The sequence below is a fragment of the Salminus brasiliensis genome, chromosome 1 (genome assembly GCF_030463535.1).
Source record: "Salminus brasiliensis chromosome 1, fSalBra1.hap2, whole genome shotgun sequence".
Classification (NCBI taxonomy): Eukaryota; Metazoa; Chordata; class Actinopteri; order Characiformes; family Bryconidae; genus Salminus; species Salminus brasiliensis.
Genome location: NC_132878.1, coordinates 16,125,206 through 16,152,357, shown reverse-complemented (window position 1 = coordinate 16,152,357; position 27,152 = coordinate 16,125,206). Strand labels below are relative to the sequence as shown.

Below are 27,152 nucleotides of genomic sequence, written 5' to 3'. Positions count from 1 at the left end.
CTTTTCCTCATGTGAGCTGTCAAGAGCTTCATTGATCTGACAATGGAGTCACATTTCTTTCTTCCAAACACAAAGGAGGCCAATTATGCGGAGTCCTGACTTAACATCCCCAAGGGTCTTATTAACGCAAGCATGGTGAGTACTGGGTCTAAATTGTCCACCAGGGCAGCTGATGCATGCGCTCAACAATAAAGATATCAAGACAGGTTCTTTGAAATTGTGATATAGAAAAAGGATTTTGGTTTAATAAAGAACCTTTGAATTAACCACTGTTTCTTCAATGATCCTTCTAAGGCATTGGTCCAAAATTTTATTCTTTGCACTTTTATCACAAGAAGATTAAATGAGGGCTAAAACACTGTAACAGCAAATGTAGATGTAAACCCTCCCTTTAATTGAACAGGTCAATATTTGATTTTAAAACCAGTGTGCTGGAATGCAGAGACAAAAATGTTTTTCTTACAGTCATCTCTGTCTGATATTGACACTCGAGCAAATTCAAAAACATGCCAGGAAATTTAAAAACACTCCAGCGAATGTAAAAACACGCCAGAAAATTCAGAAGGACTCCAGCTAATTCGAAAAGCATGACAGCAAATTCAAAAACACACCAGCAAATGCTTTGGTTAGTTGACATGTTCTTCATGTACAAGCCATGATATCTAGCCCTGTTTGTTTATCATTATCTATATGCATTGCCCATGATGTTCCCATTGTAATATCCAGCAGCTTTATCAGGCACTTTATGTCTTTATTGTGTAGCCTTTAAATGTAAGGTTCCTATACTATACAGACAGATGTTTTGGGGCACATGCTCATTCATTGTTTTTTTTTCTAAAATCAAGGTAATTAAAAGGGGGTTATTCTGCCTTTGTTGGAGTAATCGTCCAGGGATGGCTTTCTACTAGATTTTGGAGCCCTGCTATGGGGATTTGATTGCACTCAGCGACAAGAATGAATGCATTCATTAGAAGGGGTGTCCACAAACATTTTAGTGTAGTTATAGTGTATATGGCGTATAATATATGCCGTTTATATAAGCTTCTATATGAATAAAAGCGCTATTCCTAACAGCACACGTCCAACCATTATTTTTAAGAGTGCAGTGTATGTCTACGACAGAGACCCTCCAGAGGACCTCCAGCCCCAGGACTGGGAGGGGAAAAACATGACACACAGTGTGTGAAGAGATGTTTTTTCTTTGTGCAAGAGGACAAAATCTAAACTAACATCTGTTAACACAAGACACTAATTCACTCAGGTGCATGGCCTGAGGATTTTGCCAGTTAGTGGATCATTAAATAGCATGTTATATCGTCTGAATAAAAAAGCTTAAAAAAAAAAAGCTCAAAGCATAAAATTCATTCCCCCAGTCCACAAGATCTACATATTAACCTAATCTGAAAAAACACTGTAAGTCATGCTGCCTGTCATCAGCAGCAGGAGCCTGAGAGAGCACAACTGGCCTTGCTCTCCCTCTCTCCCCACATTAACCCTAACCTTAACCTTGAATCAACCCTAACTCCTAACCCTTGCCTTGAATCAACCCTAACTCCTAACCCTTACCTTGAATCAACCCTAACCTTAACCCTTAAATCTAAACCTAAAAGGTTAAGATTAGGTTAGGTGTAGAGTTAACTTCAGTGGACAGTCATTTACATTAAAGTTCAGTTGCATTTAAGAGACACTTAGTTAAATGTCTGGTGAGCATCTATGTGGCATCCCCTGGACTGAGGTTAAAACCACTTTTACACTAGTAGCTACAATAAACTGATATTTTGTCATTAGTGTCATCATATACTTTAATCAATGTTTATAACAGCAAGACTATAAAGAAAAATGTAAACCTAATTATTTTTGTCCCAAATACACCGTTTCACCATTTTGCCAGTGTTATTCACAAATAGTATACATATTGCATGGGTGTGCAACTTAGCACCTCATTTTATCCCCCAAACAGAGTGTATCTGTACTTCTGAAATTACTAGCTCCTCCTCTGTCAAGTTTGCTTCAGACTGTTTTGTTAATATTTACCGGCTACATAAAATAAACTGATCAAATGCGAGCCATCCACCTGGAAGTATTGCAAAGGTATGTTTACTGACACTCTGATTTGGTCTACAACTGCTGGTCCCCTGGGATTTGCAGCCCAACAGTCTCTAGAGTTTACTCAGAATGGTGCAATAAGAAAAAAACATCCAGTGAGCAGCAGTTCCACAAACAGAAACACCTTGTGGATTACAGAGATTACTTTCGAGTTGACAGAAAGGCTCCAGTACCTGAAATAACCACCTACAACTGTACAACTGTGGTGAGCAGAAAAGCATCTGTCAATGCACGGGTCGAACCTTGTGGTGGATGGGCTACAACGGCAGGACCACAGCAGGTTTTACAGAAAGATGAGGCAGCAGTGGGCAGAACTGGACCAAACCTGGACAGTTGAAGACTGGAAAACAGAGCCTGGTCTGATGAATCTCAATTTCTGCTGAGGCATACAGATGGTCATGTCAGAATTTGGTATTACCAGCATGAATTTATAGATCCAACCTGCCTTGTGTCAACAGTCCGGACTGGTGGAGATGATGGTGATGGTGTAGGGAATCTTTTCAGTTGTTGCTTTAATGTGTTTTTACTGACCATGTGTATCCCTTCATGGCCACAGTTTAATCATCTTCTAATGCAGGGCTGGGCAATTCTGGACCTGGAAGGCTGGGTAACTTCAGTTTTGTGCTCTCCCTGGTCCAAATCAGAGTGTCAGTAAACATACCTGTTATTTGACCTGTTAATTGCCAGGTTTAGTAGATCTGTTAGAGCAGGGAAATCAGTAAACCGTGCTGGACTCCCATACCACACTCCTTTTCTTATAATAGCCTAATCTTATAATAATGCAGCTAGGTCAATATAGGCCTCAAAGCAATGTTTACATCATTTTATGAAGCAAGTGCAGGTCCTTCCCAGTATTAGTATACTGTTTCTAACAGTGTGTTTGTTGAGTGTGTATGTGCTGGCTAGTTATACCGGCTGTTATAAATTTGGCTGTTTAGAAAATAAATATTCCTGATAATGCTCCACTAATCACTGATTTTTTAATGGTGCTGTTTCAAGGTTCATTATTAATATGAAATAAACATGTATACCCGATGCAAACCTAACCTAAAGCATGATAATAATTATTGTTAATAGTTATGATGATAATAGATTATATACAGTAGTGTTCAAAATAATAGCAGTCCAATATGACTAACCAGATAATCACTGTTTTTGGTATAAATTATATTACCACATGACAAACAATGTACCAGTTGGTGCAGTAGATTCTTAGAAAACCAACAGACTCAGCATTCATGATATGCATGTTCTTGAGTCTGTGTATAATTAATAGAAAGGGGTGTGTTCAAAATAATAGCAGAGTGGAGTTCAATTAGTGAGGTCAATCATTCTGTGAGGAAACAGGTGTGAATCAGGCGGCCCTTATTTAAGGGTGAAGCCAGCACATGCTGTACATGCATTTCTCCTTGAAAGCCTGAGAAATATGGGTCGTTCGAGACATTGTTCAGAAGAACAGCGAACTTTGATTAAAAAGTTGATTGGAGAGGGTAAAACTTATAAAGAAGTGCAGACAATAATAGGCTGTTCAGCCAAAATGATCTCCAATGCTTTAAAGTGAAGAGCAAAACCAGAGAGACGTGGAAGAAAACACAAGACTACTATTTGAATGGATCGAAGAATAGCCAGAATGGCAAAGGGTCAACCAATGATCGGCTCCAGGATGATCAAAGACAGTCTCAAGTTACCTGTGAGTACTGTGACAGTTAGAAGACGCCTGTGTGAAGCTAATCTATTAGCAAGAAGTCTCCGCAAAGTCCCACTGTTAAAAAAAAGACATGTACTGAAGCGGATGCAATTTGCCAAAGAACACCTTCACTGACCTAAAGAGAAATGGAGAAACATATTGTGGACTGATGAAAGTAAAATTGTTCTTTTTGGGTCCAAGGGCCACAGCCAGTCTGTCAGACGACCCCCAAACTCTGAATTCAAGCCACAGTACTCTCTGATGACAGTGAAGCATGGTGGTGCAAGCATCATGATATGGGCATGTTTCTCTTACTATGGTGCTGGGCCTATTTACCGCATACCAGGGATCATGGACCAGTTTGCATATATCAGAATACTTGAACAGGTCATGTTGCCTTACGCTGAAGAGGAAATGCCCTTGAAATGGGTGTTTCAACAAGACAACGACCCTAAACACACCAGTAAACGAGCAAAATCTTGGTTCCAGTCCAACAAAATTGAGGTTATGGAGTGGCCAGCCCAATCCCCGGACCTTAATCCGATTGAAAACTTGTGGGGTGACATCAAAGATGCCGTTTCTGAAGCAAAACCAAGAAATGCAAATGAATTGTGTGATGTAGTCAAAGTATCCTGGGCTGGAATACCAGTTGACAGGTGCCAGAAGTTGGTTGACTCTGTGCAACACAGATGTGAAGCAGTTCTAAAAAACTGTGGTTATTCAACTAAATATTAGGTTAGTGATTCATAGGAATGCTAAATCCTAAAAAAAAAAAAAAAAAGAGTACATATTTTGAGTTTGTAAAGACAAATGCAGACACTGCTATTTTTTTGTAATTTTCTGTAAAGTATTTAAAAATTATAAACATTTCTTCATGTTTTGATTTGGAAAACAGTATGCAATGTTCCCAATGCATGGAAATAAAACTACTATAAAGATCTTCTGCTTTACTAATGTTTTTAAACACACTGCTATTATTTTGAACACAACTGTACATATGATGTTATTGTACAGTTATTGGAAATGTAGTACCTTAAAATGTCATAATATCTGTCTTCTACATAACTTTTGTCTTTAATCACTTTTAATCTTCACTAGTGGAAAAACATGGATATTTATATTGCTGTTAAGATAACCGATACTTAAGACAAAGTCGGGATAATAAATAAATTCGTTTTTGCATCCTAAAACAATTTCACTCCATAATCTACATACGAAGTGAAGCCAGTGTAAGACTTTATGAAATGTGTCAAGGATCCCACTCACATATGGTCTCACATATTCCAGCCTCTAATACAATAAAGAATTCCTAGTGGATTTGTACTACAGAAAAGCAGCCACAAATGATGACATTTCCACCTCCATACTTCACAGTTGATATAAGCTCTTGCACTCTGTGTCTGGTTTACGCCTCTAAAATTCATTTGTCCAAAGCACATTGTCCCAGGTGTCCTGGTCTTGTTTTTTTGACAGAAAGAGTTTTTTCCTTGCACACCTCCCATGAAAATCAAGTGTTTGTGGTCTCTTTGCAATTGTAGATGCGGTGGAGAGAGATAACATAAAACTATGTGATAACATTTTAGGATTGTTTGGGACCTCTTTATGGATTTTGTGGTCTGCTGTTGGATAGGACCTGCTAGGACGATGTGGCCTGGCCACTTTGCAGTTGTTGCATGTGTAAATTATTTTGCAGACAGGGGAACGACTGATTTCTAATTGTTTTAAGGTATTTTTTTTTATGTATGCATATGCATCTACAGCTTTATTTCTGAATGTTTTAGGAGGCTCATCTCACCATGATAAAAACACTTACTTTAGCAATCAAGAGAAAACCAAACTAAATGTCTAAGGCTTAAATAAAGCAACTATAAAATTGCCTTTAACCATGCTCTAATCATCTGCAGCTAATGTGGTGCACCTGGTTCTAATTTTAGGCATTTTAAGTAGCAATAAATGTGTGGATGCCCTGAATTTTCTTCACAGGAAAGTATTTTAATTACATTTTACAAATGATTTTTTACAAAAGACATTTCTTTAGTTTTATTGCTATATTTATCACCTCCATCTCTCCATATTGTTCAAATGAAGATCAAATGTCCATGTTTAAATATATTTTTGTTTAAAAAAAGACAACGGTTTTGGAGTGGGGTGTCCATTTTTGGGGTGACCTATATTGAGCACCCTTATTCACTGGCTTTTTATTTTATTTAACTTGGTAACTTAATAATATTTCTCTTGCTCTGTCAGAATAACACTTTTCCCAACTTTAACCTACACAGACAAAGTAAAGCAAATCATTTCAACAACTGAGTTAAAAAGAAGAAGCAAACAACCTTTAGTGTTTAATTGCCAAGCTATAGAATGCTCAATTACAATTCGTAACACTCTCAGAGACCACACAAGTGTATTTCAACATGATCAGCCCAAAAAGGAAAAAGTAAAGATCTGCAATGTCCTGGTGTCACAACTACATTTCACCAAAGATTCATTTCAACAAGGGGTAAATTTATGCTCATTCAACCAAAGCTGGTTTTCTCTAAATTCCTTGCTGAAGTGCGGAGGTTTTCCATTTTTCAGCTTGCGTGCTCCTAGTGTGTTGAACTTCATGGAAGAATGCTAATAGAGCAACTGCAACTGTTCTTTACTACATTGGGAAGATCATCAAAATCTCCTTAAACACTCTGCCCATGCCCAAAGTCTCTTCCACTTCTCAGTGTCTCTTCTCTTCCACCTTGCCCCAAGCCTTCACCTGCTTGGCTTTCAGCTCCGATGGCCATCATCTGGAGGCCACTACTTCTTCCTCGATCACAGAAACGTAAACATTAGGAAAAGCATTTTTTCTCTTGCATCAATGTCCTTCCTTGGACCTAGAGCAACATGTGCTGGGTCAAGTCTACCCAAATGTGTACTATCAGCACCTGTATTCCTCCAGCTGCTAGATTTAAATTACAAAATGTAAATTTTATTTTACATTATTAGCTTCAAACCCTGGATAATGTATAGATTAAATGATGGCTAAAACCTATTTAAGAAACCGTGTACAAAAGATCTAATCTGTTGCCTCTGGAACCTGACTCCTTTAATAATAATAATAATAATAATAATAATAATAATAATCTTACAGTGTCCATTGATCTCTTAAAAAAGAAAACACCTGGTCCACTCAGCAAATGTACAGTACATGCAAATGACAGTGCAGTCACTCTTGTAATGAACCACTACAAACCCAAAATTATAAAAAGCTTAGAGTTCTCTTTACTTTGGGGTAAATGCCCCAAAATTAAAAAGGCATGAACACTGTTAAGTTAGTTGGAGCTGCTAAAACAGAACAGCTGGAGTGCAAGATATGGAAATGCTATGTAGAGAATACTGCAATTTCCGTTTTTTTTCTTAAGCAAGGGATGAACATTTAAGACTTTAGGATGGAGAATCAACCCCAGGTTAAGAATCTCTATCTATTAGGAGTGGTCTGAGGATTTGTATTAGCATGGCATAATGAGTGGATGACGAGTTCATACTGTTTCTATTTACACAGCCATTGCAAAGGTTCTTGCAAGGATTTTTACTGTACTGTATAACATTGGATGATTACTGTACTGTATTAAATAGAAAGTGTTTCCATTCATTAAAACACTAATGTTTAGTTGTGGAGTGTTTGGGATCCTAAACTATATTGGGGGCAAATCCTGATGCTTGCTGGTGATCTGGGTCCAAAATCCTGGCTCCTGGAGCTTAGAAGAAGTTCTTGTGACATCATAGCTTGTGATGCATGTGTATTTTGCCAACAGCTGGTGTTTGTTATTGCTGGTTAAGTGGTGAGCTCAGGACTCCAAAGTTATTGCTCATGATCAGCAGCTAAAATTGTAGCAAGATGACTCGCTGGTTAAAGGGTTGACAGGATGGATACACAAGTCCCTTTGACGCAGTGACAAGTTCCATTTACAGTGGTGCAAGTCTTAATCTTGCTTATGAAGAGGTCTTCCTCTAACACACTTGGGAAGATCACAGCTGTGGCACAAGATACAGTCAAGTAGAATCTCATCAATTCACAGTAAAAGGAGTGGTCGTGGTGAAATCACAGTTGACTGCATTGTGGTTGTGACGTGCTTGCGTTTGCCCCTCTCATATGAAGGTCGAGTCAAGGGCACTGCTGTCATGAGCACTACGAGCTCGTGCCTCAAACAACTGTTTAATCAGAGCTGATTTCTCCTGCTCCAGTTGGGTAATACGCTCACTCTTCTCAGTCACCTCCTGAGACAGAAGAGAGGAAAAGAGACTTACATGCAAACCATAGTTAGCCTAAGAGATGACACCAAACCAGGGCACAGAAATCAATTGAATAAAAATGCGCTAATTTAGAGATCCTTTTTGCATGCAGACATTTCACATTTACAAAGTTTCAGTTACACCTTACTGAGTTTATTAGTTTCCCGCTCGTTTCAAAATATCTGTGTTCCATCTTCACTTCCACCTAAATTCTTTATGATGCCTACTGTAGCATGCAAATGTGCAAGCTACCCAAAAACGCCAACCCAATAAACCTTGTCCCAACAATCAGCAGCCAGTGGCTTACCCATGCAGCTGCCCAGCAGTCAAAATAACTGATGGCAACAAAGCAGAAGAAAAAAAAAAAAGGTAGCTATTTCGTCAGTTTGCGATATAATTAAGAAATTGCAGTTAACAGGAAGCTGGAGGTCAAGTTGAAGTCTGGGGGGCAGGGATATTTTGAGAGAACTACTTGTTTGGTTGCTAGATAATAAAATCATAATCCCCGGTTAACCTTCAGGAAGACTGAGCAGACTCTGGAGTGGTGGTGCACTGTTCTACAGTGCAGTGACACCTGCACTCTTCATGGAAGAGTCACCAGAGGAAAAGCTTTCCAAAGTTGAAAGCTAAAAATGAAGAGGGTGGCTTTAACTTTATACCTTTTGGGAAAACAAGCAATCGTTTACTTGCACGGCTTTTCACAGTACCAGATACTTTGACCAAGGGCGCCTAAACATTTGCATGTTACGGTATTTCGGGAAATGTCCTAAACAGAGCTAAGAGGGTGTTTAACAGCCTGAAAATGTGTTGACATGAAAAAGATTTTGCTTTATGTTGAGATAAAGTCACAGTTATACCTGCGTGAGAAGGCGGTTTTGGTCCTTCAGTCTCTGGATGGCCTGTGGAGGGGCTGGGACCGTTTGGACATTTGGGGAGATGGAAGAGGGCTGTGTACTTGGTGAAGGAAAGGACTAAGCCCAAAAAAGGAAAGAGAGAGCGAGAGATCATGTGTTTATTGTTAATAGAGTTAAGACAATACCAAGTGTATCATCACAATGCTCAACAACAAACAATACTATTAAAGAAAAAAAAAAAGCTTATTCAATTAAAAATCACTGATTTATTACTTAGCAATTATTTGGTTTGTACTAAACAGTTGACAAAGTTTCTAAAACATTTTTTATTTATAATATTAGATAGTCATTCTTCTTGTGAAGAGACACATTATGGCATAAGCATCCAGAAATTCCTTCCTCATGAGTAACATCTTTATTCACCCATTCAAGGGGAAAGCAGTCACTTGACTCCAATCACAATTACTTTAATTCCAAACTCATTTGTCAAACTGTCTGCTGTTAGCCTGCCTAAAATCTAATATTTTCTGAACACAGTCAGAGAGTGTTAGACATAAAGAAATGATAGACCAACCATTCCAGAGCATGATATAAGATCATTAAGGCAGCGGTTGACTTCCTGTAGTTTGGGAAGGAGGACATTCAGGCGACTTTGACTGGATTCGGTCATAAAATCCTGAAACAGAGAAAACATTTTAAAAGGTATTTATGTAAAGTTTTTTTTAGTAGTAAAGTCAGTGTAGAGCTAGACTGTGTACTGCTGGATTCTTTGACCAGTGCATTGTTTTTATTTTTACAGGATTGTAAGTTTAATATTATGAGAGCAATAAAAATGTACGCACAGTGCAGTGGCTGCTCTGTCCAATCAGCCTCTGTCTCTCGGTGACATTGTGAATCTGGCTCTGGTACCACTCTCTGGCTCTCTCCACCACATCAAGCCCAGCCAGGAGAGAGTCCTTCTCTTGCTCAAGCTCCTTCATCTGCTTCAACTGTGGATGATACCAGAATGAGTAATGCATTTCAGCAATCTGGTCCTGTGGATGATCCAATTTCATCCATTCTTTCAGGGATTTAATTATCAGGGATACAACGGTCACAAATACGCTATTAACTACTATGTTCAAATGTTTGTGGACACCCCTTCTAATGAATGCATTCAGCTACTTTAGGTTGCAACCACTGATGTCAAAGATGTGCAAATGCACAAATGGTTAGTTATTACTTGCTGGCAGTTCATTCAAAAACAAGAATAAGAAATAGATTATAAATGTATTCTTGTTTATATACTTTATTCTTAGTTCTTTTACAGAAAGAACTACATTTTCTACATTTTTGGCACACAGTGATTTCTTGATGTAGAAAGAGTGTATTAAGGCTGCATGATTTAGAATAAATGTGAAAAAAAAACAACAACTATATTTTGGTTTCCTGAAATACATTTTGCGATTTGCAGATTTCACCAGAAATCAGTGATCCAACATGTAATGATATTAATATTCACTTTGTATCCAGGATTGTAGTAATATAATCAATACTGGGCAGATGAACTGATGAAACTACAGTTTCTGGTAGATATGTCATGAACAATGAGAACAGTATCAAGCAGCAAAAAAGACATTAAAAATGTAATTTGACATTGCACATGCTGCGAAGTGACTATTGCACATGTGCACATTGTGAGAATGATGTGGAAACTATAGTGTGAACCCTAGTGTGAATCAAAGGTAACTAATTCAGTGCATTATTTACCATGTAATTAAACAATTGTCACTGCCAAGGAAAAAAACTTTACAGCAGGAAGAATATTACCTTCACTTGAGTTAGTATGGAGTATGCAGATGTTAAAAAGTGAAAAATGGTACAAATGTTTGGAATGTTTTGTGTGTGACAGCACCAATATCTAATAAAAAACATACATACAGTTAACTCAGAGGGTAGGCTGTACACAATACATTTGGGAAGGGTGATTATATGGGACATTTAAATCAATGGTCAACAAAAACACTATTCGAACTGGACAGGTTACATGAAGTAAGTGATCTCTGTAGCAGAGATACTGGCTGGAATAGTAAATTGTGTGTCTGGCGCTCTTGTGCAAATGCATACTAAACTCCCTGTCTAAGTTCCCTTTCAACAGTCAACTCCTAATTTGAATGGGAAACCCTGGGAGAGGAAAAAATGCAAGAGAGAGAGAGACACACACAGAGAGTAAGAGAGAGACAGAGAGGGAGAGAGAACTAAAGAAAGGGTGTATGGGGGGGGGGGGGGGGGCTTTTGTAGCTGGAATGAAGCATGGTCCAAAATGTCAGGCTGTGTGTTTGTGTGGTGGGCCAGGGAGAGGGTAAATCCTCTTCATAAAGAAAGAGCGAGTGGGGGGGTGGCAAACAGTGCATGCAACAGTGCAGCTAGTACAGATGCAGGCAGTGCGATTCAACAACAGAGTTAAAGTGACACGGCATGGCAGACAATGACATCACCTGGCAGACAATGACATCAACTGACACGGAGCATCGGGACTGAAGAGACACTGGCTCCAGTTAGCTTTTCTTTTTTTTTTTTTTTCTTCACTCAATTGCAAGTTGTACTTGACTGGAAAGTACTTCAGGCTGCAGAACACAGCACGTAAACATTCAAGAGGTGTATTTAACCTAGACTAAACATTCACAGCAGTAGCAGGCAATGTGTCAGCAGCTGTGAGTGTGCACATATTCTTCAGCTGAAGTCCAACCACTGCTGCTATTCCTGTCAGAAATAATCATTTTCTACAATGCAACAGCTTAGCCTGGCTCATAATTACCTGCATGCAAGTTAATCATCAACAGCCAACAAACCTTATAGCTGCTACATCATTCCATCGCAACCGGACCATGAAAGTGAGCATCGGTTTTCTCACAAAGCTTTTCTTAGAAAGCAAGAGGAACACATGCTTCTTGGCACCAGTATCAAAAGAAAAATAAGTTCCATGATAAAAGTCTAATATAGAGGGGCTGATTTGTCTGGTTCTGCGATCCTTAATATTATACCAAAGGAAAGATCACACAGTAACTTATACTGGTAATCTTTAACCGTCAGAAAACGTTTTTCAAGAAGGAAATTGGAATTGAAGTTTCTAAGTAGTCAGAACTGTTCTTTCAAAACAAAAGTACTAGGTGAGGAGCACGGATCCTTTGGATTTCAGTAAAGGCAGTGATTGATGGCAACTCAAAAAACACATATGGTTTTTCATATACAAGGAAAGCCAAGGTTAATTAAACATGCTTCTATATCGCCAAAAAGGCTTCCACTACTGTTACAAGACCAATACCCTTTCACAGGCACTTCAGCGATGTTTCTGCTGTCCATCAACAGTACCACAACTAAAACACAGCATTCCTCTACATAACCCACTCCCTCGTTCATTCACTCACCCACAGGAAAAAGTGCAGGGCCTTGCTGGAGTACAGGCTGCTGCTGAGAGGGATGAAAACAGTAGTGTAGGCTGCCCACACAGCACTCCAGGCTGGCGCTGTTGGCCCTAATGGTTCCCTAGCTTCCAGGCCCCGGGGCCCAAGCCGGCTCACCACCATGGGGATGGGGAGGGGGGGGATAAGGGAAAATGAGGGAGGGGGGGGAGAAAGGAGGGAGGGGGAAAAGATCTGAGCCTGTCAGGTCCTACCGGGGAGACGGAACAGGACACAAGAACAGAGCACGGCAAGGAAAAAGACAAGCGAAGGAGAGAAGCAAGCACAAGAGAGGGAAGAGAGAGAGGGAGAGAGAGGGAGAGAGAGGGGAAGGGGAAAGAGGGAGAAAGAGGAATGAGTTGTCAGGGGGAGCGGAATGGACGAGGGGAGGGTCGAATGGGAGAGAGCTGGCGAAAGCAGAGTGAAAAGAGGGGAGGGGTAGGCAGTGGCCACACGCCAAAAAAAGAAAAGTAGTGCGCAGCCTGTACTCAGTCAGAGGGATTTCAGGGGGTAGTTTTAAAGGAACAGTTTTCCAAAAATAAATAAATAAATAAATTATCCCTCATCCTGAACGCAGGCGATCAGCCCAGACACAAATGATATTTAATGTGTGCTTCTTTAGTTCACAACAGAAAACGCTAGGGTAACTCTGTTAAACACAGACTTGCCAATGTCATCTCTGTTTAGACATGCAACAATCTTGTATAAAAACTGCACAATGAGGGTTTATTAGCAACTGAGTTCGGGCTGGGCAATCTGGCAATATTATATTATAGTGTGATACATTTTGTTATTGCGAATCTATTGTGAATATATTTTAAGCATATTCTACATTATTCTGATATTATTAGTGCTTAAAGAAAACTGAACTGCAGGTTTCATTACAAACAGTGTAATCCGACTGCTTTAATTAGACAAAGAGCAGGTGACATTGAATAAAAAAAATAAAAAATATATAATAATAATAAATCACTGTACTCAGTACGGGAGAGTATCTGATAAGTAGTTTATAAGAATCTGTTGCTGATGTATTTAATCTGTGATTACACGTATCATGTGGAGATGTAGTATTTTTATCATATAGCCTAGCCCTAAAATGTCATGAATACATCTTGTGTAAAAACATCGGCTAAAACTGGTAGAGAAAGGTACAACAAGTTCAGCAATGCAGAAAAGTTCATAGTATTTCAGTGCAACATGGCATTGAATCCTGCAGCAGATAAAGGTCGCAAAATGACCAAATGTCCAAGCTGTACTCAAAAAAAAAATCAAGTGGGCTTTGTAGATAATGTGTTTACCTTTGAGGGAAAGCCTTGGTCTTTTAAGCGAGGATGCAATCCGCCTCCTGCGGGAGGTTGCCGCTCTCATTTCCTGCAGCATAGCACTTAGTCTGCTACATAGACCAGGGCTATTGTGTCAGGCATACTATAAACATCCTTGAAAGCTAGTTGCTTTACTGATAGCCGCTCAGATGTATCAACTTTGATCAGCTCTCCACTGGATTCCTCAGAAAAGACGAAGGAAAGTAACCATTACAGCACCACATGGAATGGCGTTAGGAGTAGGTTGGATGATCAGGGATCAGAACATTTGGAACAACTTGAAACGTTCATCATCGTTTGTGAATTGCATTCAGAAAGGCTTATAACCAGTGATATTAGCTCACCGTGTGTGCAGCAACCACTGTGAGCGCCAGTCTGACCTACTTATACGTAGAAGCACCGATTTCCAATCATCTGACTGCTCTACAGGCTATTCACATTATTTTCTTTGATATTTCCGGCAGCTGGGCGCTGCAATAGAAATGCTATGCAATGACAAATTTGATTAGTTTGGATTTAAATATTTATTCATTGAAAAGAAAATAATTTTATTAACCAAAATGGTCCATCCCATTTCTGTTGCTGAAAGAGTTAATACTAAAATAAGTTTGACTCAATTGGTTTGTTTAATAGGTTAATGTTTGGATGTTATGTCAAAATTGGCATCAAGAATAGGATTTCAATTGTATTGGGGCAGACTGCCAAATTTCTGGTATCATGACAACCCCTTCTTACTATTTAGTAAAATATCTACACTACATCTACAAAACACCAAATGCCAACAGTTTAATTAATTTTTTTCAATTGGAAATTGAACATATCTCACACACACACACACACACACACACACACACACACACACACACACACACACACACACACACACACACACACACACACACACACACAATATGATGCAGATTCGAAGTACAGGGTAATCCTTTATATGCCTGCAAGAAACACAGCAGCATGCATTTGTTTCCTCAACTAAACCATCTACTTGCATACTTGATCCAGTTTCTACAAGCTTACTTGAAAGAAATGTTGGAAGATATAATCAAGCCTCTTTTAACAGTAACAAAGTCTACTCTTAGTCTTAATTATAGTCTACCTCCTGTTTTAAAATGAAGAAGCACACTTTCTGATACCAAACATCTTGACTGCAACCGAAGCAAGTGATAAATCATGTTTTGTTTTTTTGCCAAACTACAGCTATCAGTGTGTACCATATAAGCATATAGTGTATAACAACTCCAAACCAGAATCCAGGTGAAATTTTTCATGAATAAAGTAGGAGAAGAAATGGAAACATATGAGCATAATCCTTTTCAATCTCTCATTCTGCTTTTACAATCAACGCAGAGACTAGGCTATAATCCCTGCCTACACTTCTCAGAGCTCAAGATATCCCCACTCCGGAAAAAAACCCACAATACCAGTAATTACGTTTTCCCCCACAGTCATCACAAGCTCAAACAGTGGTCGGCTGTGAAGCTACAAATCTTCTGTTCAGGAAGCTTAATCTCAGCCCTGGCATCCACTACACACGCACACTACACTTTCTGGCTCTGACAGAAAACCGGATCAGAGGACTTGGCAACACCAGCTACTGTCTTCTGTCTTCACTTATTTGAATTTTCCGTAATACAGCCATAAAACATTGACAGGAGTTATAACAGTTTTAAATGTATTAACAGAAATTTCACACCAATAACAAAGGGACAATTGTAGACTTATTTTATACAATTGTGGACTTTTTCTCCAACACTCATAAGGCTGTGTTATGTCTGTTAACAGGTATGAGTGATTTCATATATAGGGTCAGCTGAAATATAGATATGCAAGCACAGGGAAGCACAGCAGCAAAGTCATTACTGTATGCATGCAATCATCATTTATGCAAATACGGTTCTTGAATTATAATTCTGTATAAAATATAAAATACTGTAAGTTTGCCTTTTTTGAACTGTACTTCATATAAGAAGCAGCAGGAGCTCTTTATCCAATACTTAAAAGGCCATTAGGTTGAGTAACAGAATAAAGTTTCATTTTGGTTTTAAGTTGCACCCATTGCTGACAGATGTGCAAACGAACACACACTGCTTGTCTAGTTCCCTTAGAGAAGTACTGCCAATACAATAGGACCCTCCTATTAGGTGGTGTGGTTAATAGGTGTGGATTAGAGGGGCTGTGGAGCAGTGTTCTCTGGAACGATGGTGCTCCATCCAATACTTTTGGGATAAGTTGGGAATGAGGTGGGAGGTTGGTCATCCAACACCCTGACCCAACTAAAGCTCCTGTCGCTGAATGTAGTCAAATCCTCATACCAGTGCCTCAAAATTTTATAGGAAGCCTTCCTTGGACAGTAAAGACAGTTACTCCAATAAAAGCAGCATAAATCCTTTTTAACATCCTTGATTTCAGAGGAGCCCAATACTTTTGTCCATACAGTGTAAATGGGTGGGTCTAAACTGTATATTCAGAACGAATGGGGGGGAATATAGGATGGGGAAATAGGAAACTTCAACATTATTTACAGATTACTTATTAACTTATAATAATATTAAAATGAGGGGAAAAAAAATCCACCAGTGACTAAAAGGCAGGAATTTTATTTGTCTGTCAGGTTTTCTACCAGCACTCATTTGAACATTTCTAAACAGTAAAACTAGATCATATCAATTTACTATTTATATCTATCCATTTATCCCCATGAACTACACTGGCCACTCTGACTCAAGGTGGACAAGGAGGATAGTGAAGTGCTTGTAAAGCTGTCATACCATTCCATAGTCAACTCCGTTAGTGATCGTGTGTCGCCTTGGCTCATCTCGGGTCCTCCCGTGCCTTCTTGACCCCGTGAAGCCTGTAGTAGTCTCACTCTGTGATCGAGGAAGACCAGTGCTTTCACTGTGAGGACCTGAGAGAGGAAAGAAATGAAGTAAGAGAGGATACGTCCCATTCCGTTCAATTAATTCTAAGGTTTCTTTAAACTGCCGTCAGGAATGAGGCATGGGATAAGTGTAGTGAGGCCACAGACAGTTTTAAGACTAATATCACTCAGGACCACAAGAGGGGGCTGATCTTGTGTTATGTTAAGTCCTTTAAATAAGAAACATTGGCTTGAGGAAAGTGTAATAATTCTAATGGAATGAATGGGATCACAAAAAGGTTGTAATAATTCCTTTATAATAATTGATGTGAAACTACAACTGCCAACAAAAATGTGCCTCCTGTACAGGAAGAAAAGTTATAAATGAATACTGCTTTTTGCCTGTTACCATATTTAGGTAAAGTTAGAGTTCAAAGGCCAAAAACACGCCTAGTATGCACACCTGTCGAAACCCAAGAGAACCACTTATCAACTTGACCGTTTACAAAGGTGATGGAATGTGGAGTCCGTGTCAAGGCACACTGCGGGGAAAAACACCAAGTACATTATTCCAACTGGTTGGGAGTGAGAAGCAGGGCTGCTGTTTACTTTTGAGCCAAGGGAGGAAAAGCAAGCTCCTTAGATCCTGGAAGGAATCTGCACTGATACGTGGGAGCTTTGACAGACTGGTATTTTCTGCCCAGCTGACGTTATGACAGAGTTACACCCAACAGCAAAAATCTCAAAGACTTGAGTGATCTCAGGTCTTGAGTGGTTTGGCTGAGAGGAACTGAGGAAATATGTGCAAAGTATAGTGCAGGTTTACAAACCTCTTAGACTAGTTTGATAAAGGTTGATTTCTCCTGTTATTCAGTACTTTGTGTTTAATGATGCACTAATCAAAATCATTTCAGTATCAGCAGATAATTAGAAAACAGAGATAATTAGATACTTATGGTTTTACTGTACTCTAGATAAGCACACTGTTCAGGTGAAGCTGGGTTCCTGCAGTAAAACACATTAGCATTTTATTCTTTAGCATGTAAACAGTAAAATTTTTGCAGGACTAATCAATTTTGTTTCAATCAGTATTGGCAGATACATACATAGACAATTTGTTGCATTTTTTATAGTATCTCACTTTAAGGGTGATCAACAATTTTAAGCCTCACCGCATAATGAAATGCTATATGTAGAACAATGTTTGACAATGAATAACAATATTCTCCTGTTATTGTTGGTCTACCTGTACAGATCAATGCTGAAAACCTAGCCAATTTCCCCTACAGAAACCATGCTCAGTAAATGCCTATGGTTTATAAGATCTTCTTTAGAAATCCTCACTGTTAGTCAAGAAACCATTTTCAGTACGCAACATCTCATGCTTGAGATGACTCCTCCCAGGATACTTTACACATTCCTAATAGTGCAAATGCAAATCTCTGCTGACAAATGGCTCAACCTGGATTCTGGGTGTGAGCGAGCATTCCAAAGCAACATCTACAAAAGATCCTCTGCTTGGAAACAGTTACAAAAGCTTTAAAGTGTATATGACAAAACACAGCGTACTCTTGGGGTGAAGTTATCAGGTTATTCTGGAGATCTTACAATGGTATGCGTCATTTGTAGAGGACAAGCACAGACATGCTGTGCTGCCCGACACCTTGTGTGTCCTATGAACATAGCGGTGAAAGCGTGCCAGCCTTAAATGGGTGCGTCAAGTGGGGTAAATGAAGATGTTTCTAAGAATGAGCTAAACAAAAACAACAGCAATAGCAGTCATCTTGAAGTCATACTTTTGCACCAGTGTGCCATATTTTGTCAAAATAAGCTTAACTTGACAGAGTGGCTTGGTCTATTCCTTAACTAGAAAACTAAAATTCATGAACACAGAATGGTTGCACAGCTTAAGAATATACAAGTCTACCCCACCATTATGAGGCTTTTCCAAGTTGGTAATATGGTGTTGCTATGGTAGTCTAGGTGGTTTCTATGTTGTGGCTAGGTAGATCCTATGGTGTTACAATGGTATCCCAAGTGGTCACTATAGTGTCACTAAGCGGTTGCTAAATGTGTGCTATAGTGTTAAAGGGTGCACAATGTTTGACACCCCACTCATTTCTGGGGGGGAGGGGGGAGGCAATGTTTTTAAACAGGTCATGCCCCACCTCCATTTCCCTTTCCGAAGCATCCATTAATGCCACCAACATGCTCTTTAAATTCCACTTGGCCACTCTCCCAAACCGTACTATGGACCACGTTTTCCCACTGACTGCAGGGGTGGGCAGTCTTCCATCACTGTCAGGCAAGTACCAAGCGTGCAGTAATCTGCTCAAATCCACAGCCTGAACTGACGGGGATTACATCACCCAGACCTGATCTGCTGCCTCTCTGCCTACATGCCAGCCTGCTTGCTCTGCAAGTGCCAGGGTTTGCTGTTCCTGGGGACTGCTCCTGGCCATGTCACACTTATAGCTCAAGACATTTACAGAGAACATGAAAGACAGTGAGTTGCAGAGGAATCTAGGTTCAGAGCTTGAGCTTGAGTTAACTGCACTCCCTTGCAATCTCTGTGCACTGGAAACGTAGACTATTGAGCTGTTCATACTCTTTTTAGCGAAAATGCCACATCAAGAGCTTAGCATCTAATGGGTTAGTCAACATCTCCCTATTGGTCAGTTTGTTGGCAGCGTGTTAGCCCTGTAGTCAGCACAGCACTAATTCAGCTGGGTTTAGAATGCTACTGTTCCAAAGCTGCAGTGCTTGTCACGGAGGAGCATGACCATCACATTCCACACATTCACAAAATGAACATCATTCCCTAACACAGACACAACTTATGAACCGGTCACATACTGAAGAAAATAACCTGGAGATTTCATGCATTAGCCTACAGAGCTATGCAAAAGCCACAGACGGCCCTTAATGTATTATATACATAAATGACAAGGCTGCTGATTTTTCAAAAGATGCTTCTTAGAAGATATTTCATAAAGGTGAGAGTCAAAAGGTAAGCAACTAAAAGAAGAAAGGTTCCCCAAACTGGAGTTAAAGTGCTAAAAGAAATCTTGCGAGATCTGGTAGACTACTAAAACTGTTACCATGAGATGGACAGCACTCAAAGCTAAATATATGAGAAGAGATATTAGGCTGTTGCTTCAGATCTGGTGTTTCAGCCTAACTTTTCACTGTGTGAAGAAGGGGTGTTAAATATCAATATCAACCTATCGTTGTATGTTTTGCAATACTGCAGCAATTCTCAAAAACACTATAGATATTGAAATATTAGTTTACATACAGAGATCCCACTGTTCTGACTGCATAAAAAGTCAACTTTTTTTTATTTTATTTTTTATTACAGTTTTCCTAAAACTGGATTTAGAAATCACGCAATAATCTGCCCCGATGTTAATAAAACTTGACAGTGTAAAACTATGTAATGTAAAATACTTTTTTGGGGGCTTATTTTTTATTATTTTAGTGATGAATAAATAGCTATTTAGTACATGCATGTCTGTATTCATTTGTTATATTTTGTTTTATTGTTTTAAGTTAGTAATGTAATGTTTAAGCCAATCCTGAAGTCTTATATCTCCCACATGGTGAGGTATGCAGTTTATTAATTCAACAACAGTATTGGATTGGTATTGGGTAAAGTCGGAACTAAAATAGCCGGATCTGTGCATCTCTACCCTGTGCCGTGATATTTATCATATCACCAGGTTCTTAACAATACACAGCATTAGTGGGAAGACAATTCTACGCGGTGGGACTGGGAGGATGTAGATGATCAAGATTACATGAGAAAGGTGCTGTGAATGGCTCAGTGGTCTAATGCGCTACAACTATTGCCCGGGGGTTGCAAATTCAAGTGCCATTTAGACATCAACGGCCATAGGCCGGGAGAGCACAACTGATGTGCTCTCCTGAGGTGGTTAGATAGTGTTATCTCCCCTCTTCACTGTTAAGCAATGTTATCCGGCACACTACAAAAATGTGTGAAGCTGAATGTGTGCTCAGAATAATAGGCTGACCATCCAAGAGTCCAGACCTCAACATCATGAAATAGTATTACATGGAAAGTGAACAGCAGAAAATGTTCCAACTTTAAACACTTAAACTTTGATGGTGTGGAAAAGATTGAAAAACTGAAAGCACGCCAACAAAGTCATGGAAGTTGTGAGAAAGGTAACGGACACAGTGACTATTGAAAACTAAAACGAAGAACACGCTCTGACTTTTGCACGGTACTGTACATACTTAATTCATGTGGAATTTCAGAGATAAAATGGAGAGATTATGTCAAGAGGATGCCAACTGGGTTAGATCAGCTAGTCTGACTGCTTGATTCCGGTACTGTGGCATGCAGGGTCTGATTAACGTTTGGACTTGGTGAAGATGAAGCCCCAAGGTCCAACCATGCAAGGGAAACACTGATTGGCTGGGGAAAGCTGTTCAACAGCATTGGTTCCATAATTGATTGAGAAGCACAAGTGTTTGTTCAGCATCTAACCTTAACTAAAAGGGAGCGCTTTTTACTGCCTTGTCACATTACACCCATGTTTAAATGACTTTTTTTGCAATACACAATATTTATCACAATACATGTAATCACAGACTAAAAACAGTGGTGATGGATTCTTATAAACTACTATTCATATACTCTTCCATACCGAATATAGTGATTTATACTTAACATCTGCTACACTTCAACTAATTAAATCAGTCTAATAACACTGTTTGTAATGAAACCTGCAGCTGATCAGTGTTTAATCAGCACTAACAGTATCCTTGAAATGCTTAGCAAAGCATATTGTTATCACAATATGATAAAATATCATTATATTGCCCAGCTATAATACACACACTCCTGTACATAAATGTGCAAGCTTAATTTTTGAATCGGGTCATGTTCATATCCAGTACTGTCCATTTACTGTGTGTCCTGTAGCTTGTCTTTTTTTTTTTTTTTTTTTTTTACCTTTTACACGTTTCTAACTTATGATGTTGAAACTTATGATGTAGAAACTTATGATGCTGTAACTGTATGATGACTATAGTGATAGTGTTAGCTGGAATGCCCTCCTTCAGACAATTCACGGCTTTGCTCGGATCTCTGCATAAACATTATTCAATCGTTTTCGAGTGGCAGCGCATTTTATACTGATCTGGGCCCAGTCGTCCAAAAGTTACATAGTATTTAAAACAGGCCTAATGTGTTTCTCACTTTACCACTTAACAATGATCTTTGTGCTAAGAGGCTTTTGGGAAACCTAATCCTTAATGCCAGTAAAGGCATTTGTTTTGTTATTCATTGGGAGAAATGTAAGGTGTGAAATGCTCCCTGTCCTCCATGTAACACTTTTGGGCAGCAGTGTAGTTCAGGTTAACCAGATTTCTCTTATTTGAGACTAGTTACAAACAGGTAGTGACCTTAATACAATAATATAACAAAGAGTCAAGTCTCTGTCCTTTGTTCCAAGTGACATTATGTACAGTAAAGGGTCCTTAGACTGGATAGTTTAGAGGTCATGAGGTATACTCTGCTATACTTTAATTAGCTTATGTTTAAAAATGCAGCTGTGTGTCTGCCAATGCCTGCCCATGTGCAACTTTGTTAATGTGAGAGTGTGTGTCAGCAGACAGTAGAACAATGTGATGGCCTTAAATTTGACCAAATATTTTTACATTGCCTTCCACTGAAAGTTAACCCAACAAACCCATGGTTTATTATTCAGTTATTAGTTCCAATGTAGAAACTACTGAGAATTGTCTGGCACCCATTTGCTTTAGCATATTTAGTCCCACAGGGTTCTACTGTAGGGCATATGAACCAGATGTTAATTATAATAGTACTGTAGTTGTAAATGTATGTAAGTGTGGTCTTACATACAGGGCTTATAGGGTTTTTTTCTCCTCCTCTCTAAAGCCGTGTGACAGCATCAATTAGAAAATTAGACGTATTCCAGTTCTCTCTATTTAAGAAACACATTCTATTGGCATGACTGCATTTCTGCTGTCATTTATGTAAATTTGAGGAAATTCATAGTATTTAATATCTAAGGCTCAGTTCAGTTCAGGAGAGCAATTTTAAAATGGCATTAATGCAACCCAATTAATCCCTGTGGCCAAGAAAGAATAGCACACCATTAAAACCCTGCTTGGCACAGTGCCCCAGGCCTTAGTGCCTATTCCTGTCTGTACCTGTGCAGGAACAGGAAACTGTTATTAATTTGATTCGTATTGTTTGTCATTCCTGGAGTTCACATGCCGATATCACCTGCTTAACTAAATGTACTTGTCTGATAATAACAGCTTAGCTAACCAGAACAGAGACAGAGACACCATCCAGCACAAACATGCCCTCAGGTCTGTGTAGGTGTCACCGATTTCCACTCAAGATGCTACATACGATTATTTCCCACTGGTCTAAGACCGGTTTCATCTGTTCGTTTTCAAATGGGTGTGATTAGGATTTGTATAATAGATGCTGGTCCTAGATCAGGCTAAAACAAAAGTATTCTACTTCAAGCGACAGACAGCGAGGACTTAACAGCCACAAAGATCTGTCCCCCAGTAAGCAGCCTTATCCTATTACTAAGGATCACTTAGTGTATTTCAGAGTCAACAGTGAAGACTGCCTTCTTACAAAAGCTCTTCAGGGAAGTGAAAGTACCTGGCAGTAAGGAGAAAAACTAGGACACGTTTGGGGCACATCTTCCTCAGCACAGTACAGCAGTTGGATGGACAGTGTTTTAGTTTCTGTATCAGGGTAACAGATTGAAAGGTGCCCTAGAATGAAAGAGTGTATTTATCTTGCCATAGCTGAATAATGAGAGTTGGGTACATGGAAATGACAAATTACAAACCCCAAACACTAGTGTCTCATCCTTGAAAAGAAAATCTGGTGGTTGGTGTGGCGCAACAGATAACACCACTACCTGCCACTGAGCTACCACACCATGTGGGAGACTGGGGTTCAATTCTGTTCGATCTGGGTGGCTATGCTGCACTACACCAATAAGAGTCCTTGGGCAAGACTCCTAACACTACACTGACCCACCTCTGTAATACGAGTAACCTTGTAAGTCTCTCTGGATAAGAGCATCTGCTAAATGCCATAAAGGTATGTAAATGTAAAATCTAGCATATCCAACACCCCAGAACTGTTACAAAGGGCCAGCATTAACATTTACTCCCTGTTATGTAATAAAATGCAATGTCCACTTCAACATGATGATACTTTCACTGCACTGACAGGATAGCAGAATTATCTGGCAAAAAATTCAATATTCTTAATGCAGTGGAATGAACGAAGCCATGCTATGCTGCTTTTGTGTGAGCCATCGCAGTGCAGCAAATCAGCCAATCAGAACAGAGCTCATCAAATTCACTGTAACACCATAAAGGTAAATCAGCATCTTTCATTCAAATCCAAAAACTGAGGGTTGTAAGTGGGTTTATAGAGCAAAATATGGGTATTTTCCCGTTCCAAACAAAGCCAAAAATCGGTCAAAAAAAAAGTAAACACATAATATTAATAAAAAAAATACTGATTAAAATGCACTCTGCACGTGTATGGGTTTCAAGTGTATGTGAATGGAAAAATATTACTTTTACATAAAAATACTACTATACTAGTCAAACTGCTACAAGGTCTATGAACATTTTTTTTTTATGAAAACTGACCTTTTATTCTATAGTTATACATGAATTATACCTCTACACAGGGGGCTTTAATCATATGCAGATTAGCCTTATAATTACCACAAACAAAAATGCTATACGTAAATGTCTCAGTATACATCAATTAGTAATATTCATACTAGGCAGTATTAAATATGAGTATATTTTAAGCTAGACTAAGGCATTACTGCTCAACAATTAAATGGAGGGTAAATCCACTTCTGACTTAACGAATTAAATTTTGCGGAAATCTGAATTAGTTTCCAGATGTAATTTAATTTCAGCACTAGTTACTTATTGTTTTATCTATTAATTGTTTTTTGTGCTTAGGCAAGCTAAAGTAATGTCAGATATGGATATTAACGTACTAATCTTACGAGTGTATTAGAGTATATGAGAGGGGTGACTCGGTTCCCCATTTCCCTGCACTGTAAGGGATGTAAGGATTTTGACTGAAGCTGAATTTAGAGAAGCTGTGTTACTTCGCTTCTGCTGTTGACATTTTCACAGTGGAAATGGTGCTCAAAGCGAACTCACTCGGCTTCTGGAGGTAAGATGACTCGAGGGCCAGAGACTCGATTGATCGGACTCGGCTCTGCGGCGGCGGCGGTTTCTTGGCAGCGCGAACAGACTCGGTTCTGTGAGCAGCGTGCTCGTGCCCGACCTGCGCCCGCTCCAGACTCCTGCCGGTCCGCTCGTATCCTCCTCCTTCTCCTCCACGGTACCTGGGAGCGGCACTCGTAAGGCTGGCGTAGGTGGACGAGTCGCTGGAGGGAGGCTTGCTGGAGGTGGAGAAGACGGAGCCGCTGTCCTCTGATCTCGACCGGCTCTGTAGCGAGGAGGCGCGGCCGGGGTGAACGTTAGCTCCGTTGCTCGGGCCGAGTGGTCGCACTTTCCCCTCGTAGGGGCGCGCCAGGGCGCCTTTGTGCGCGTGTGTGAGCTGCGGCGGTGCTTTGGAGCCGTTTGTGTACGAGTGCGGCGGTGCTTTGGTGCCGTTCTCCGGGTTCAGCATCGAGTACCGGAGCCCCGCGACGAATCGCTCGAACGTCAGGCAGCCGTGCGGAGGGCTCACACGCCTCAAGCACTCCAGCACGCCGCCGGGCAAACCCTGCGCCTCCGCGCCCTGCCAGCGACTCTCAATCTCGGAGATGTGCACGTATCCTCGCCTGCCGTCGTCCAGGATGTCGAATAGGGTCCTCAGGCTGTGTAGAAATGCTTTGGGCAGACCCTCCGTGGCGAACTCCGCGTCCTTCGGCTGCATGCTGGTCACTTTTAACCCACCTGGTTTACTTTGCACGGCCTCCTTTCTGACAGCAGTCCCGCAGGAATTAGTGAGCCCTTTGCGTTTGCAGTTGGGGTCCGTCGCCACCAAAGCCATGAAGTTAGGAGGGACTCACGGCGGAGGTGAAGAGGTAAACGCCACACTTGGCTCTATTTTTGACCGCACATTGAAACCTACCAAAGTCAGAGCCTTAAAGCTGAATCCCAAAGCCCGGTTAATTCAAAAGACTCCTTTGTTTACAACCTCTCCTCATCTGCACAGCTACCTTCTCCCTCTGCAGCCCGAAGCTCCGACTCGGTTCCCGCACAACTTTCCCCTCCACACTTTCTTCTACCCTCTCTCACTCCGCCCCTTTGGAACGGTTGCGCCGCTTCGCTGAGCTGCGCTGCCATTGGTCAGTCTGGGACTCGCTTCACGCTGATTGGTTACAACCACAGCAACACTGAGTTTGAGTTTCAGTTCTTTATGTATTTGAATACCAGGCAGCCAGTTAATGGTCACAAAATCACTCCATATAAAAAGAGGGAGCCTGAAGGCTAATTTAGGACCATTTGATTCTGTAGAGTTAGTGTTGTTCAATTATGTATATTTCGTTTATTTATGGATTTGCAGTTCTGTATCTTAGTGCTGTAGAGAAATCACCTGAGCCTTAACCACAACCACATGAAGAAATGTCATGGCATGTTGTGGAAATGACAAGTAAACCTTGACTTGACTAAGAGAGACACTTTCCAGTTGTTCTGTGAGAGAATAGTTTTAAAGTTGCTCTCTGATAATCAATAGCAGCCCCTCCTAACGGTTGTGTAATATGAGTAGATTTGGAGTAAAGGCTTACAGAACTGGCCTCCTCCCAGACCTTGAGGATTGGCCATACCATTGATACAGAGTATGAAAGAAAGGAGTAGTTTCTGGTCTCCTACACTTGCTCATTTTTCACTTTTCAGCATAGCATCCTATACAGCCACACAAAATTGTCAATACAAAGTTATAAATACATAGATAGACGGTTTGTGATTAAACAGGGTGGCTTGTAATAGTACTTTGATTTCTTTGCCATTGAGACATTACTACAGTGTAGTGTGTCTAGCTGTTGAGTATTGTGCATCTTTTGTATCTAGGTATTCTTACTGACTTTTGTATGTGGCAGTATCTAGGCTTAGAGGTAAATCTGAACCCACACTATATTCACACTAGCTAGGGGTGTTTTCTAAGTGGCCAGCAAGGAGAAGAACAATGGGTTTAAATAGTTACTATCTCTCAAGTGTTGTCACAGGCTAATCAATAGCAGCCCCTCATAATGGTTGCGTAATTTGAGTAGATTTACGTACAAGCCTACAGAACTGGCTCTCTTAGGGATAGGCCATACTATTGCATAAGGGAAAGTACTTTTTATCCTTCACGTACACTATCTTTTCCCTTTTCAGCATTCCATTCTATCCAGTTTCATAAAACATGAAGATAATATACAGTAGCTGTAAATACATTGATCAGCTTGTGATTTGATGGAAAGGCTTGTGATCGCACAGAAATGTCTCATTTTAAATTCTTTGACATTCAGACATAGTGTAGCATTTGTATCTAGCAGTTGAGGATTGTGTACCTTCTGTGTCTGAATACAGACTTGTTTTTTGAATGGA

General features: G+C 40.0%; 1 protein-coding gene across 1 annotated transcript; it reads right to left on the bottom strand.

The window, feature by feature from the left end:
• Window positions 1-6,111: 6,111 nt before the first annotated feature.
• sapcd2 (suppressor APC domain containing 2) lies at window positions 6,112-25,845 on the bottom strand. The gene is made up of 6 exons (XM_072673336.1): window positions 24,771-25,845; window positions 16,459-16,595; window positions 9,756-9,902; window positions 9,488-9,589; window positions 8,917-9,030; window positions 6,112-8,044 (listed from the first exon to the last, which is right to left on the bottom strand). Exons 1-6 carry the CDS (start codon window positions 25,609-25,611, stop codon window positions 7,916-7,918), a joined length of 1,470 nt encoding a protein of 489 aa, XP_072529437.1. The 5' UTR covers window positions 25,612-25,845; the 3' UTR covers window positions 6,112-7,915.
• Window positions 25,846-27,152: the final 1,307 nt, after the last annotated feature.